The sequence below is a fragment of the Patagioenas fasciata genome, chromosome Z (genome assembly GCF_037038585.1).
Source record: "Patagioenas fasciata isolate bPatFas1 chromosome Z, bPatFas1.hap1, whole genome shotgun sequence".
NCBI lineage: Eukaryota > Metazoa > Chordata > Aves > Columbiformes > Columbidae > Patagioenas > Patagioenas fasciata.
Genome location: NC_092560.1, coordinates 19,328,623 through 19,345,094, shown reverse-complemented (window position 1 = coordinate 19,345,094; position 16,472 = coordinate 19,328,623). Strand labels below are relative to the sequence as shown.

Genomic DNA, 16,472 nt, shown 5'->3' with positions numbered 1-16,472 from the left:
CTGAGATTGCTAAAAAGGCTACTTAGTTAAATTTCGTATTTTTATTTCTGTAGAGTGAGTATGTTTTTCTGTATCTAAATCTTGGTTTGTTTATCTGTGTGTTTGTGTGGAGGAATTGATGATTTTTTCACATCTTACTGTGTACAATGAGGAAAGACCAACAGCTATATAATTCTTCTTCAATGGAATTACACATGCCTGAAAATTAGGATGCTACCATTTTGTTAACGAAATGTAGGATTTGTATGGCCAAATGGAATTGTCTTTGTCTTGTTCTTTGAGTTCCAAGGGACACTAAAACAGCTGCTCTTGTAGATTGTCTTGCATTTCTAATTGCACAAGATGAAAAGGATTATTGGAAATTGTTGCTATATAGATGTAGGCCCCTTGTGCTGTAGAACTATACTATTCACGGATGTAATTCAAAGGAAGATACAATTTTATTTCTCATCTTTTCTGTTACCTTTTCAGCTGACTGTGCTATGCAACCTGATAGGTACCTAATAGGTACACTTAGTTTTCACATATCCTGGGGAACATTAATTATACATTATTAGTGCAATGGAACAGTACTGATTGTGATCATATTTTCCAAATAATGTACTTTGGCCTAAGTGTAGCTAGAAAATAAGAATGGTTCTTTTGTACCAATTAAGAACATTCATAAAATATGTGGAAGTTTACACAACCTATTATTTCAAAAAAATTAACTGTTGACTGCAATAGCATTCAGTCTACTTTATTTATACTTTAATATTTTTCAATATAGAACTCGAATAATGAAATCACTAAGCAATCGACCACCATTAAGTCACTAAAAACCGAAGTCCAGGAAAAAGAAGAACGGATTCGGGAACTACAAGCGAAGTATGTTTAGTCTTCTATCCATTGTGTTTGGTGCCACCCAGTGGCAGCTGTATAATTGTTGCAACATCAACCGTTCTTAAATCGATTTTTAAGAGAATGTTTTATTCTTCATTTTGTTGCAGCCTTGCAGAATGTTACTGGGTGTTTTTAGCAACTGGAGCAGTACATGCCAGAACTCTGTTTTGTTTAAACTAGTGAGTTATTAGCTTGGTGCAGTATCTGTGTTGCAATAAGAATACCTAGACCCTAGAGTAGACTGTTTTATCCTTGATGTAAGTCTAAATGAATTCCTCAGCACGGTTAAGCACAGTCTTTCAAATAAAGTAATTCTTTGCCTAGGGGCTAAGAGACATGTCAAGGTTCAGATGCTTAAGCAAGATTAAATATCCAGTCTTATATTCATAAAAAGTTCAAAAGGACAGTTGTATTTGTTTCTATTTGAATTTATTAAAGTTTCTTACTCATTTTGATATTCACATGTATTGTTGTGAAGCATGCAACTGTGATTTTCGTTCTACCTGCTGTAACTGGTATAATACTGTTCTTCAATTATATTACCATATAAACCTACCCTATTAGTATATCTGTGAATTTTTTGCTTGTCCCAGAGTTTACCTCCTCTAACCAGTCTAATTTTTTATTTGTAAATGGAATGCAGTTTACTCACCTCAAATCAGTTAATTTCAGAAATACAGAATTCTTAAAGTTGTTAAATTTTGTACTATGTGTATTTTCTTTTCCAAAATGAAACTGAATTTTTCCAAGACTTAAATTTAAAAGAAGGTTACTGGTTATTGTGCTCCCTTTACAAAACAGATACTGTTTTTTCATAAACTGTAAGACATAATCACCAAAATAACAATAGTATAAAAGTGAAATAGATGAAAGAAATTTTAAGTTGCACTATTTACCTGTTCTTTTTAATGTGATATTGACATGGTATCAAGAATGTTTTATTCCTGAACTTGTTACCATCATACATTTTGCTTTCGTTTAAAAAACAGAAATGGAAGTCTGAACATACTCAGGTATTGCTTATGTTTATATTTAAAATATTAATTTGTACCATAAGGGTGGAGGCATTGTATAAGGCATAATTCCTCATTGAACAGAGGTTACACTGTACTACATGGGAGTTTCTTTTTTATAAGTTCCTGAAAAATTCTAATGTTATGTCTAGGTTTTGCAGTGTTTAAGAGTTACCTGACATATGATAGAGATTTTTTTTTTTTGAGTTCTGCGCAGTTGTCAGTTGTAGAAAAGGAGACTTCCCCCTCTCACTTTCTTTTGAAAATAGTTTTGTGCAAAATAGTGTTTGAATGATACCTGCTTCAGGTTTTCAGCAGGTTTTTTGCCTTTTTTGTTAAAAGCTTAAGTAGAATTTTTATTATTTCAGATCAAATAAGTTAGAGGATAAACCACAGCAAAAAGCAAATAAATTGCATGTTTAGAAGTAGGTCTTTTTAATAAGAGACTTGAAACTGGTTTTAACGATTGAGAATACAGTGAATTTCAATACTTGTGTCAACTTTTTTTTAAAAAATGTTCTAAAATTTTAGGAATGATAGTTTGTCTACTGCATTTATACTTTTAGTGTTTAAAATAGTTGCATATTAACAGTATTTTCAGCGGTGACATGCTGTGTAACTTCTTCCCTTCTAGGATTTCTCGATTGGAGAGGGACCTTAATATGAAAAGACATTTGATAGAAGACTTAAGGTCTCGTGTAAAAGCAAATCAAGAAAATGAGAAAACCTCTAATGAAACATTAGAAAGTCTTGAGAGAAAGGTACTTCTTTCTTGCCAGCACAAGGCATTTCAACATGCTGTACATACTAAATCAATATATTGCTTTAAGCAAACAACATACAGTTAATTTAAGGGTGTAATTCCCTCCACTATAATTTGTATGAAATCAGTATATGGTAATAGCTCGGATGGATTCAGCATAATTTAATGTATGTTCATGAGAAGTGTAATTAAATATTAAAGTGTTCAGAACACTGGGTTGAAAGGATGTGCCATAAGTAGTGAGATTTAGTTTTATGCACTGTAGGTTCATAAAATACAGTAGACTTGAAACAAGGCTGATTTTACATGACATATGTGAATGAAGTCCCTGCTCCTCTACTGGCTATAGGAATTAAATGCTTTACTATGTTAATCTGTTTTCTGTTGCAACATATGAATGATTCACAGTTCTTTGCTTAATGTAATTCTATTTTGGTAGGTAGAACTTAATTTCTGTAGCTAATTATTTTCTGCTGCAGAATTTTAGTATGGTTTCATTGATGCTAGAACTTTTATATGTTTTGACATATTTCTATATTATACAACCAATGTATTGTGCTTTGTCCTTTAATTCCAGAAAATAGTTTATGGTGTTTGGTTGTTCGTGAGGTTATGCAGCATATGACCCCAAACTAGATATAAACAATTTAGCAATTTGCTTTAGTTTTCCCAGAATGTGGGTGCTCTCTGAATACCACAGGCACTGTCTCTGCTTGCAGCCACATAGCACTTTCAGCTCTAAAGCGAGCCACACTTTTTCTCACTGCTGAAGATAAGGTGGTGTTAAGAAACCCGCAGACAGGGAGTGGGAGCATAAGAAAATAAGAGAACTAAAATATGAAATGAGAAAAATACCTGGTTCTGGTTTTAGACAAATGGTTTAGAATGGAACAAAGTAATTTAATACTGATCTTTGGGTATTTTAAGTGCTGCATTTCTCAGATTCCAGAGAATCAAATCCCATACGTTAATTTGATTATTCCATGTGCAAAATCAACTTGATAAATTTTACATTAACTTCAGCAGAAGATCAAAGAAATTCCCTGTTATGCGACATTGTCAGGAAAACTTTGTGATTAATGCTGTCAGGAGAGCTGAATGATTTTCTAGGAGCACCGGTCTATTTCATTTTACCCAAAACCAGTGTTTGCATTACATGGCAAAATTATTATAATTATCTAAGAGGCTTTACAGACTATTAGCTTGTAGACAGTTATCATTTTCTCAGCTGAGTTTTAATTAGTGTTTTTGCCCCTGATAGAAGAAATGCGTGGAAGTTGTGGTTTGCTCCCTTTTGCATGCGCTGCAACAGTAAAGTATAAACAAACAGCTCTGCAAATGAAGAGCTTTTACTTACACTTAATACAAGTCAAGTCTTTATGTAACAAGATTGTGTGCAAACTGATCTCTACTGGATCAGTAGTAGAGATTTATTGAAGGCTGTAATTTCAGAAAAAAAAGTACTTTAATCAAATTATTTATATACTACATGTATGTTTATGCAATTTGGTAAGCTTAGTTTTGGTTTTATTTTCATGTTTAAATTTTATGTCCTAATAGTCCATTGCTCTTGGCCTTTTGTTATTTCAGGTAAAGGCACTGGCTGAAGACTGTTCAAACAAAAAAACTTCCATTGACTCACTGAAACAAAGACTTAATGTAGCTACGAAAGAGAAATCTCATTATGAGCAGATGTATCACAAGGCTAAAGATGAGTTGGGGCAAAAGGTACATTAGAGATGTGATGGCTCCACTCTGGAACCTTTTCATACCTCACTTTCAAGTGAAAAGTTGCAAGATCATCAGCTTAGGCTTTTTAAATAAAGAAAGGGAAAAAAGAACAGAATAATGGTAATGTGTTTCTCTGATTTAATTCAGTCATATCACTGAAATTTAGATGCTGAAACATGTGCGTAATGACTGAAAATGAAATTACTTTTTCCTGTGAAATGACATTGTATGTGTTGCAAGTAGAATGTTCTGTGATGTTAACCATTGTGTGAGAGGCTGACTTGTTTGTGGTCTACCATACCTACTTATCAGCTTTTAATATGTCACTGCTGTTTCTCTGTGGATGTGTTTCAGGATCTCAAACTCAGCAATCTAGAGAGCAAAATGGTTGAGACTGAATGTGCCATGACTGAACTTGAGACAGCTGCATCTCAACAACTACATGGCTTGGCAAAACAAAGCGGACAGGCTTTGGAAACTGTACAGAAGAAGCTGCTGCTGGCCAATGACAAAGTAGAACAATTTGTGACATTTGTGAAGGTTAGAGTTTTGATTTTCTTTTGAGTGTTCAGATGAATAAAGGTATCCTTGAGTGAAACCAAAATGTAAAATATTAGATGAAGGTAATCTTGGTGCATTACATGTTCTGGAACAATCTCTGAGGTTCCTTCACTGGCCTGGTGTCAGCTCTGAGCTGGTCTAAACAAGGTCAGTCAATGACTCTGGGTCTCCGGCCTAGACTTCCATAATTTTTATTGGTCATCTTTTTGCCTATGTCTGACAGTGTACTTGTTCCCAAGAAAAAGTGCTTAGTTGTATGTATAGCAAATTACTCTGCAGAAAAAAATTTCCCAACCTATTTAAGAAAATAATTAATATCTTTTGATTAGTGCGAATTACCTCATTTTCTACATGCATTGCTTTTTATTGCAGAAATATTAAATAAGGAAGCTTCCACATCGCAAAATTGAAAGCAGTTTTAAAAGCAGTATCTAAAACATTCTTTTCTTATTTTAGTTAAGTATTTAACAATTTGCTGCAGTGCATCATGCAATAATACTGTGTCCGTGGCATTATACAATTGCTCATCGTACTACTTAAGTGTGAAGTTTTGCAGAACGGGCTAATCTGTGTTTTGTTACTTAATAATTGAAATATGCATGTTTTTTATTTTTCTGAAATATCCACTGCGTAACTAAGAATAATAATGCCTGTTCACTATATATCTATCTTGAATTTAGTATCTATCTATTATATACCTATTTCCAGACAAGGTTATATCTTACTAACGCATTAAACAGATCCACTTGTCTGCTGTTCACTTCTTCAGAGGTGATCTGCTTTCAGGTATGTTTGAACCAGTCTGATAGCATCCAAAGTAAAGACCAGTGGTATTCTGATTAACAATGTTGAATGAACACTAAAATCCTAAATTCAAAGAACTTATAAGTGAAAATATCTACGGTGAAAGCGAGGATTGACTTTCATGAAAAAAAAATGTGCCTGTTATTTAAAAAATGTGATATTTCTTAAGTTTGTGATTAAAATAGAGGATATCTTCTTCTTTACCATTGGGAAAGTGGTATAAAACTGATCACTGTGCCCTGTGATTTGGAAGTATCTTGCCTATTCTTGTTATTTTTCTTGGAGGAAAATGTGATTTCTTCTAATACAGAAAGCTTCCTCTAAGAGGAAGAAATGTGTGTTTTTTCCACGGCTGCATGCTTATTTTAGGCTAAGTATGGGAAATTCTGAATTAGTCTAATGTATTATCTATTTTTTGTTAATGAAATACTCCTATGTCATTGATGACAGAGAGACTCAATTGAATCTCCATTCAGGCTGCTATGAATTTTGGAATGACTTAATTGAATAAACTGTAGCAGCCATTATAGACAAAGGAGATAAACAAGTGTTCGTACTGTCAATACTTTACTTACTTCCATAATAAAAAGTTTGTCAAAAATTAGAAAATGAGAAAGCAAAAGATCTGTTCTCAAAAGTAGTGGTAATAAGGAAAATCACCTATTAGCAACTATTATGATACTTCTTTTATTGTTGAATAAGATCACTGCTTCTCTGTTACTTACCATGAATATTCATTAGCATCTACACAGTTGTACTGTGTGTGAAAAGAATGCTAATATGTAGTTTCTCTATAAATAATAATAATATTTAGCTAATAAAAGCTAAATATGTAGTTTCTCCCCTGGATAAAAGAATATGCATGTATATTTCAAGTAACATTTTTGCTGACTACTGTTGCTCTGCAGAAAGATTTTTTCAAAATAAAGATGCTGTCTATGAGTCAAATATTGATGAACAGGGAGTTCCTCAGTAGACTGCTTTATTTAGTTAGGTAATAAATATTTATGAAAAGAAGTTATCTGAAAACAGACTTAATTTGCAGTATGCCACTGTACAAAATATGGTTAAAAATCTTTGGCATTTCATTGGAATTTTGTAGTACATCAGGTAAATCCTGTTAAAATACCTGCTATGTATCTGAGGCTATAACCTGCATAGGAAGATGAAGGTGGCACAATAAGCAGTAGCAGTACTCTTTCCTGGATCACCCCTTCCTTGGAGGTTTGATCTGCCTCATCTCTGCTTTCTCCTTCCAGGTGGCTGTCAATTTTCTCCTGACTTTGGTTCTCACTCAGGTTTCAGTAATTCAAATAAGTTTTTTTGTATAGAGAACAAGTTTAATCAAGTTTAAACTGTCTCTTGCTTAACCTGTTTAACATATTTGTATGACCCTCTGACCTTTCTTTGCCATTCTGATCACGTCACAAGCCTGACTTGTTTTTCTGAGTGCAGCTGCAGTTCTCATTAGCCAGTTAAATGCAGGTTTTTTTTTTCTAGCTGTTTCATGTCGTTTATGACATTACATAGTTCTTATTGTAACATACAGCAGTTAAAACATTTCAGTGTTGCTAATTAATAGCTACAGCTAATAAAAGGACAACAGAGAGACTTCAGAGAAAAGAGCATGGCAAGACACTGTTACCTACCTTTAGAGTTATTGATAACTCAGAACCACAGGATCTTGCATCCATTTGGATCAGTATAGTAAGTTACAAAACCTAGGGGACGGATTTCTGGTAGGAGTCTGATATACACCACTGGATCAAATGAAAGGATATGATGAGTTACATGTGCTTGTAATGCACAATAAAGCATTGCATTGCTATGGGGAGCCTAGTTTGGGACACTTATGCAACTAGCTAAAACTGCTAGATTGTAAAATATAGTAATAGTTTCTAAAAATTATGGAAGAAATAATTACAAACAAAAGTTGCTGTATCCAGTATGTTCTAAGTCATTGGACTTATTTTTAAATGTTGGAGTGTGTTATGGGGATCAAGTGTTAGGATCTAAATTATGTTCAGTGGGAACCAACAGGGCACCTAAAATATGTTGATTCAGAGCAGCGTATTTCTCCAAAGCTGTTGTGAGGAAGATATAGGCTAGTAAAAAATATGAATAGCAATTGTGCGCTGCAGCAGTTTATTAAGTAACGAGAAAAACACAGTTCCATAATTACAGGGTAACTTCTTATAAGTATCTATTTCAGTTCAATAGGAAAGAGAACACAATATTTAGAAATAAAAAGGCAATATAAAGGAAGTGGAAAATGGATTATAGATAATAACCTGAAAATATGAGCAGCAATAGATTATGGAGGACAGAGAAGATAAAGATAACAAGATTAAATCTGTGTGTAGCAAGGCCAAGAACAGTAGTGAAGGGGCAGGATTTTAAAATGTACTAGTAATAAGATAGCTTTTACAGGGTGGATATGACCCTGTATTAGAGAAGACAACTCTGTAACTGTGTGAAAATAGAAGTCTTGTATTAATATTTTGGTTTGTATCTGGAAGGAAGTAGGCTGGTATTAAATGATGATGAGCTGACCAGAAATAAAAAAAAATCATCGTTTTGAAGTGCTGTTTTCTCTATTCTACGCAACTACAATGAACTGTTTCTCAATTGGGCTGTGATGTGCAACAAAAGGTGGATTTTATATGATAACCAACAATGACCAGCTCAGTGACTGGACAGAGAAGAACTTCCAAAGCACTTCCCCAAGTCAAACTCACATCAAAAAAAGGTCATGGTCACTGTTTGGTGTCTGCTGCCGGTCTGATCCACTGCAGCTTTCTGAATCCAGCAAAACCATTACATCTGAGAAGTAAGCTCAGCAAACTGATGAGATGCACCAAAAACTGCAATGCCTGCAGCCTGCATTGGTCAACAGAAAGGGCCCAGTTCTTCTGTATGACAGCACCCAACCGCATGTTGCACAACCAACACTTCAAAAGATGAACAAGTTGGGCTACGAAGTTTTGCCTCATCCACCATATTCATCTGACCTCTTGACAACCAACTACCACTCCTTCAAGCATTTTGACAACTTTTTGCAGGGAAAATGCATCCACAACCAGCAGGATGCATAAAAAGCTTTCCAAGAGTTCATCAAATCCTGAAGCATGGACTTTTATGCTATAGGAATAAATAACCTTATGGGCAAAAATATGTTGATTGTAGTGCTTCCTATTTTGATTAATAAAGATGTGTTTGTGCCTAGTTATAATGATTTAAAATTAACGGTCCAAATCTGCAATTACTTTTGCACCAACCTAATATTAAACCATAGGAGTAAAGTTATGTTTCTTAGAATGGCTTCACGGAAGAGACTGAATAAATCTGATTTCTCTTCTAGAAGGCAGTACACGTCAGTTGATAAAGGTTTCTGTTCGTTTCAGTATACTGTTTTTTAAGATGTCTGACCTAGCACTGAGACTTTCAGATAAAAATGTAGGCTATGCAATATCAATAATATGTTAAATGGATTAAAAACTGCTTGTGCCTTTGATCTAAAAAGTAATAAGTGAAATTTCATTTTCACAGAATTAGATATCAAATCCTGATAAAATTTATCAATGGCATTTATGAAGACTGGTAAATAGTAACAAGTAAGGCTGTAAATATAATGTAAGGTAGTCCAAATAGAACATTTTTATTACAGAAGAACAAACTGCCCGTAAGAGGGACCATGTGGCTTTGAGAGTATTTTAGATACCTTTTATAAAGCTACATGTTTTCATCTCGTCCAGGTTCCATCAGCACTAGAAATTATCTTTAAAACATGCATCCAGTTTCTATAATTTACCATTGTTCAGTGTTTTCTATAACATGTATTATATAACATGTCAGATCCTCAGGTAGATCTTGCCAGTTACGTGCAGCACAGCAACCAGAGAAAAATGTTCTTTGTTGTGCTTGTACTACCTGTGACAACATGCACAGAAAAGGGCCATTGGATAGTCTCAAAAAAATATTAGACTATTCAACATCTATCAAAAATAGGGTAGAGCATGCTAATTTGCTATGAATCTATCCAAAAATCTGCCTGGTTCTGCAGGTGAAGCAGTGGAACAGGCTGCCCAGGGAGTCACTATCCCTGGAGGTGTTTAAAAGGCATTTAGACGAGGTTCTTAGGGACATGGTTTAGTGCTAGAGTTAGATTAGGTTAGGTTATGACTGGACTCGATGATCCTGAGGGTCTCTTCCAACCGGAATGATTCTATGGTTCTATGAATTCTGTTTTTCTGTATTTCTATGCTGCTTTGTTTTTAGCTGACCTAGACTTTGACCATATATCGCTGTTACAGACCCTTGTAAACTCAAGACTCAGCAGTGTTGTCTGTCCCATTCAACCCGTGCTTCAGCAGAACTGATTTTCATAAGTTAATTTTCAGTGATGGCATCTGCCTGAGCCCGAAAATATTAGAACTTTTCTGACCTTGAGGAAGACGTTTTGAAGTTTTGATAAAGAACCTATGTTCAGCTGCTGCTGTAGTGAATAGGTGATGGCGGCTGAATGCTTCAAAGTCAGCTGAGTGCATTTCTCACTTGTATAATGCCTCTGTGATTTGGGACTTGTGTGCCCTCCACAGAGGATACCCAATGAAGCACAGTTCACATCTGGTCTGTTCTGGCATTGTTCTTGATAGGTCTCCAGTATAACCATCTGATAGAATTGACTGCCAAAATCAAGACCCCTGGCAGTTTACTTGGCAAGCTTAGTGGATCTACTTGGGGATCCAACACTCCCTCTCTTAAGACATCTGCCCTCATTTCTGCTACTCAGAGCAGGGCTTCAGCTAGGTGTATTTCCCCCTTGCTCTGTTGTTGGACATACAGCTATGTGCAGCCATGCATGTCAGAGGCCGTATTCCACTTCTCCTTGGCCAAGTGATGTTCTGCCAGTCATTTGCCATTCAGTCAGCTTATCTTATATCCCAATATCTGTCAGTCTCTCTTACCTTTCTGCAGTTTACCTTGAATCCTGGCATCAGTTTTGCCATGGCATATTTTCTCACTGCTGTCTTGGGCTGTAGTTTAATAAGTAGTTTCAGATAAATTAACACTTCTGTTAAGAAGTTCCACCTCTGAGTGACCCTCACCACTCATTTCTGCCGCTATGAAACTTCCTTCCTCCTCTATTTATGAAATGTTATTGTAAACATTTTATGGGTCAATTGTGAGCTAGTGTGTTTTGAAAACCCAGAGCACCAGCTTTTGTGCACCACGGAGGGTCAGAGCAGGGACAGATTTACGTGGTTGCAGGATAGAGATGCTGGGACTGCTCGTTAGTGGCAGTGCTAATTGAAAATGTTACGTGAAACTTCCTCCTCTTACAAATAAGTCTAATTAATAACTTGCCACTTTCATGTTAAAAATTCCTATCATTTCACAAATTCCTGGTATTTACCATCATTGTCTTTTTCTCTTGACCTGTTCTGTGTTGGGAGAGATAGAGCATTGCTAGGAAACGTGTTCTTCTCAGGATGGCCATATGCAGATGATGTCCTGTTTGTTCTTTATCTCAAAAAAAAACAAACAAAAAAAACCCCAGATAATTAGTATTTGGATTGGTAGCATCAAATATTTGGGAAATACTGTGTTGGTTTTATCAGCTTCTTTCCTAAAAGAGAGGAACACAAGTAGACTACTACTGCCTGTACCTCTAGCTACAAAGTGAGTTCTTTGGACAGAGATATTCTTCATAGGACGTTTCTGTTGGTGAATGTATTCTCAAACCCTGTGGATTCAGTTTCTGTGGCAGTACTACTGCTTTAACTTCTTCCAGGCCCAGGGTGTACAGAACATGCTTTTTATGTGAGTACCCAGTTTAGGTGTGGGATGCCATTTGAATGATCACTTGTTCCTTCACCTAAAAGTGCTAAGCATAATAAACAATTGTAAAAATTCATAATTGGCAAAATGGACTTTTTTTTTTTTTAAATAGAACTGTATTTTGCTGTGCAGATGAAAATTCATTTATTTTGAAAAGTTTACACAATTGTATATGAACCATGCTAATTTGGAAGTGTTACATGACCAAACAAAGGTTTCTTCAGTAGGTCACTGGGACATGTATAAAAAACAGCAGATAGTATCACTTATGTGAATCAGCCCTGTCAGTTTTGATTTGAAAGTGGACACCTTTAATATGACTTCAAGTTGCTAGAAAATATTGCCCACTGGGAACACTTAAAAACCAAAAGATAAGTATATTTCATTCACTATGCTCCGAATTGTCACCACTTTATCTAGAAAAGTATACCTAGAGTGATTATTTTGTGTTATATGGAGTAGACGATGAGTCTGCCAATCTCTGTTCTGTCGGAATCAACATAATATTTGGTTGCAAGGATGTGTTCTAGTCTGAGGAGAATCAGTATTCTTGTCTGCAGAATATGCACCTTTAAGAGGAGATGTCCTATATGCAAAGCAAAATTTATGTAGCTGAAAAAATCTCACCATTAAAAAAAATCAGGCATTTATTGCTTCTTTTTCACTGTGCGTGCAGCTTTAGCAAAAAGGGAGAAATACAGCTTTTATTATGAAATACCAACCTTTCTTGGTTCTGAGAAGAAATTGGTGATAAATTAAGCTAATCTCCATCAGGATTACTCTGCATCTGGGATTTAGGCAAATTGAATCAGAGGCCTGAATAGTGACAGTGAATATCTATTAGACTGTAAACAGAATAACAGGCCCTGTGAATTTTAATAAATGAAGTGAATGGCTGAACTCTTATAGTTTACAGAAGGCATATGGTTATTGATGCATACAATATGCCAGGAACAGCACATAATGGAGATGTCTTAACAGATAAAATCTTGATTACTAAAAATGGAGAATAAATAGATTTTGAAAAGCTTTTCCTTGTTCTTCTTTTTCTTTGCTTTTCAGACTTAGAAGGATAGCTTTTCGCTTTGGTTTTTGACTATGAGAGGTAAAAATGGTAACTGATGTAGCTTAAAATAGGTTGATTTTTTTATATCCCCCTCTGTGTTACAGGTTTAGAGGAATTCATTTAATGATTGAACCTATGTAACCAGATCGCAAGGTATCTCAGGTTTCTGTACTGTGCATGTATGTCTCATGCGAAGTTTAGATGCATGTGTGCCTCACACAGGAGATTTTGTTCATGTTAATGCTACTTTCATTTTTCTTACACTGCCTGGGAACCATTCTCATAGATCATGACTCTCTAATAGTAGATACTGTGTGAACAGATCCAACAAACTAGAGCTGAACTTGATATTATTTTCACAAACTTGGAAATAATTTCCTTTTCTGACTCAGGAAAAAAAAAATGAAATTTTTCAGAGAATAAGAGACTTCACAGGCTCATCTGGAGCTACATGGAGACTCTGCACTGCACTCCCAGGAAGGGTGTAGATTCACCTGTGATTCCTCTAAATGGCTTGGAGAAACTGCTTTATAAAGCTGGTACTCAGACCTGTACCTAATCTGGAGACTGTTAGAAAGATGCCTAGTTTAAAGATAATGGCCCGTTCAGGTCTGAAAGGTAGAAATGATGTTGACTTGAAAAAAGTCTTAGCTGGAAGACTTGGGGGATGGACATATGAGTACAAAGTGTATAGTAAAGGTTACGGGCTTGAAGTGATGGGAAAACTTTTTGTCAAAACGACAGGAAAAGTAGCAAAACTTGGAAAGGAGGAGAAAGATCTCCAGTAATGATTTATTCAGGAGTTCATGTACAAATAAGTATTCAATGTAAGTTGATCAGATTATGAAGAAAGCAAGCTGAAGCAGAGAGAACAGAAAGTGCCCATACATAGAGCTCCACAGTAGTTTAGAGAGGTGGGATTTGAGGGGATTCCCCAGATGGCATGACCAAAGAGCTACAGAGAGGTAGGATGAGCTCTAGAAGGGTGGAATCATAAAAAAAAAAAAAAAAAAACCCACAAGTGACAGTATTTTAAGAAAACACAGTTGGTGAGATTTGTGGAATTTTTTTAAAGAATGTAAGGAATGCCAGAGCTGACCTCTTGAATTAGATTTCAAACACGTTTGTTTCAACAGTGCAGTGGTCTTACACAGAGCATCTGATTTATAGTTTTTATGCTTTGCCTGTGTTTCTACAGAAAGATAGCATAAGCTCAGACACTGAACTGAGTATCAGGAAATCTTTGTGCTCTGCACACCTTGGTTGCTGACCTGCTGTGTGACCTTTGAGTGTTGCTTCACCTCTGTTTTTCTTGGTCTGCCCTGAATATTCCTTGTTTGCCATGTCCAGGATAACTATGCTGACTTTGTCTGCCCTAACTGTTCAGATAATAAACTCTCTGAGATCCCAGGCATCTCTTACTAAATGTGTGTGAAGCTCTTATCTCTGTCAGTGCCTTTCTTTTTTTTTCTCTGTGTAAATAATGGTAATATACGATGTTTTAAAGGAATGATGCTTGTTTTGCTAGCACCTGTGTAAATCAAAGGTAATTCTGTTGAAACCAAAGAATTTACAGCAGGGAAAAAATTAATGTAAATGAGGTAGGGCTTAAATGCTGAAGTAAATAGGACTTTAAATTATTATTATTGCCCATTTCACATAAATATAATTTTAGAAACCAATATATTTTGACAGAAATATTCTGCCTGTCATCCTACAATGATTATACATATTTCAACTCATTCTCTGCTATAAAGAAAACTATTATTTTTTCCCCATTATAAGTCACAAAACATGGTAATTTTGTTGAAAATTTAGCGACAGTACAATGAAAACTATGGAGTGCTTGCTGATACTTAAACAAAAAAGCATCAGTCTGAAAATATTTGGGTCTACAGTTTAAGTTTTTGACAGTCTTAAAGTTTAATGTACAGGAGAGATGAGATAACTGTAAAGATGTAATATTGTATGTAACCAAGTGTCCCTCATATCAGAAAGTAAGTACCTGCTGTATGTTCTATGAATGAGGTGCCCAGCTAATGCAATAAGAGGGACTTAATTCTACCTAAAGCCATGTTACAAAGAATGCTATGAATAGAAACAGATTTTTTAAGACAAGATTTCAGACATAAATGAAAGTGTGATAGCTGAACAATTATCAAGAGAGGGTTTGAAAAGAAAAAGAGAAAAAGCAGCCCAATAATACAAAAAGCTGTAATTTGAAATCACAAAGGGAATTTTAAAACACATAAGTATACTTGTATATCGTGTATTTCTCTACAGAACTATAAACTACGCTGTAATGGGCCAGAATAAGTCCATTGCTGCATCTTTATTTCAATATGGTTTGTTTTGAAAACAATCTAAAATTAAAAACTGGCTGTGACTTAAGTAACTTTTCTATTAATTTGCAAATAAATTGAGCTGTCTTTTAGGACATAGCACAATGTATTCAATTTCCTTTTCTTATAAATGTCATATAGGTTGAAATATTTTTAATATTCTTCCCTACGGTTTTCCACACCTGAAGCTGGTTAAGAAAATAGAGTCAAAATAACATTCTCAAATTTGTACTTGAAAATAAATGGTTATAAAGAAATAATTTGTTTTCAATGGTTTTGATTCAAGAAGGAATGGTATTTTGGTAAAGGATGTAGGCTGATATTGGTAGAAAAGGTATTTTGGAGAAATGTGGAGAAATGTGGTATTTAAACGGTTGCCAGCCAAGTGTGATTTTTCTCCCCTCTGTCCTCCTAATGGCAAGCAGGAATAACAACTTAAGGCAGCATAGTTGAACAAATTCAAGTCTTCCCTGTGAAAGGAATCAGACTGGCAAATTTTATGCAACATAGTCTCTCATTTCTTTCATTGTACCTTAATATTCTTCTTCATTACTGAATTTTACCTGGTTTGGGGGTCTGCAGTTCTAAATGACAGGAAGCTGAGTTTTGTGTTCAAATACTGAAATTCTGAGGCCTCTTTTATACTGTGTGACTTAAGGGCTTTGTCAGGAAAGCTGTGTTGGGTTTAGCTTTAGCAGTTGAAAAACAATACTGTGCTTGTCTGTCTACACTTTTCCAGATGTTCATACTATAATTGGGTTTGGGATATTACTGAATTCACTTTTTCTAGTTCACAGTCTGACATACGTTGCTCAGAGCCATGCAGAAGGCAAGATTGGGGTAGAATGCTGGACTGAAGATGTGACATGGCTTTTGCCACAAGGATAGGAGGGGCTGGTAATATTTTAAATGACCTTGCCTGTTAGAACTTCAGTTATGCTTGTGTGTGTTCAGATATGCTCATGTTAATGCATGTGGAAAATCAGTACTGCAGTACCACATTATTTTTTATGTGCATACTGCAATTTCTCCATCTTTATGTAAAATGGAATTCTTACAGGTCATCAGGTGAGGCATTTCTTCAGGCAATGTGTGCTTTCATCTTTCACTGATCTCTGTGAAGTTGTGAGCACTATTCTCAGTGCCAATCAACATAAGATTGTTTATTTTAAATCACGTATATCACATACCTAGCTTTACAGGATGTACTTCTCCCTTTCAGCTCTTTATTGAATTAGCCTTTGAAACTTTGCAGCTCTGCTAGCTTTTAGATAATATTCACTCGGATATTCCCTTGAGTTTATCTTTTTGTTTTGTTTGAGTTTTAATGCATTCTACCGCTTGTTTGTTTACTTTATTCTTAATGGAAAATATAGTAAAAGCCTATCTTAATTCCTCCAAATATGTGCAGATAAATACAAGATCTGAGCCATGTAGCTTGAATATATATGTTAATAAACTTCAGAACC

At 35.3% G+C, this 16,472-nt stretch overlaps 1 protein-coding gene across 5 annotated transcripts in view; it reads left to right on the top strand.

The window, feature by feature from the left end:
- Nucleotides 1-16,472, top strand: part of CNTLN (centlein) — a 189,861-nt gene that overhangs the window by 158,290 nt on the left and 15,099 nt on the right. For 4 of the 5 annotated variants that reach the window (XM_065860629.2, XM_071801724.1, XM_071801723.1 and 1 more), the window contains 4 exons: nucleotides 770-867; nucleotides 2,530-2,656; nucleotides 4,249-4,386; nucleotides 4,744-4,929. In XM_065860629.2, the coding sequence (XP_065716701.1) occupies nucleotides 770-867; nucleotides 2,530-2,656; nucleotides 4,249-4,386; nucleotides 4,744-4,929 (549 nt within the window). The remainder of the gene's footprint in view (nucleotides 1-769; nucleotides 868-2,529; nucleotides 2,657-4,248; nucleotides 4,387-4,743; nucleotides 4,930-16,472) is intronic. The other variant, XM_065860630.2, reaches the window with a different exon arrangement.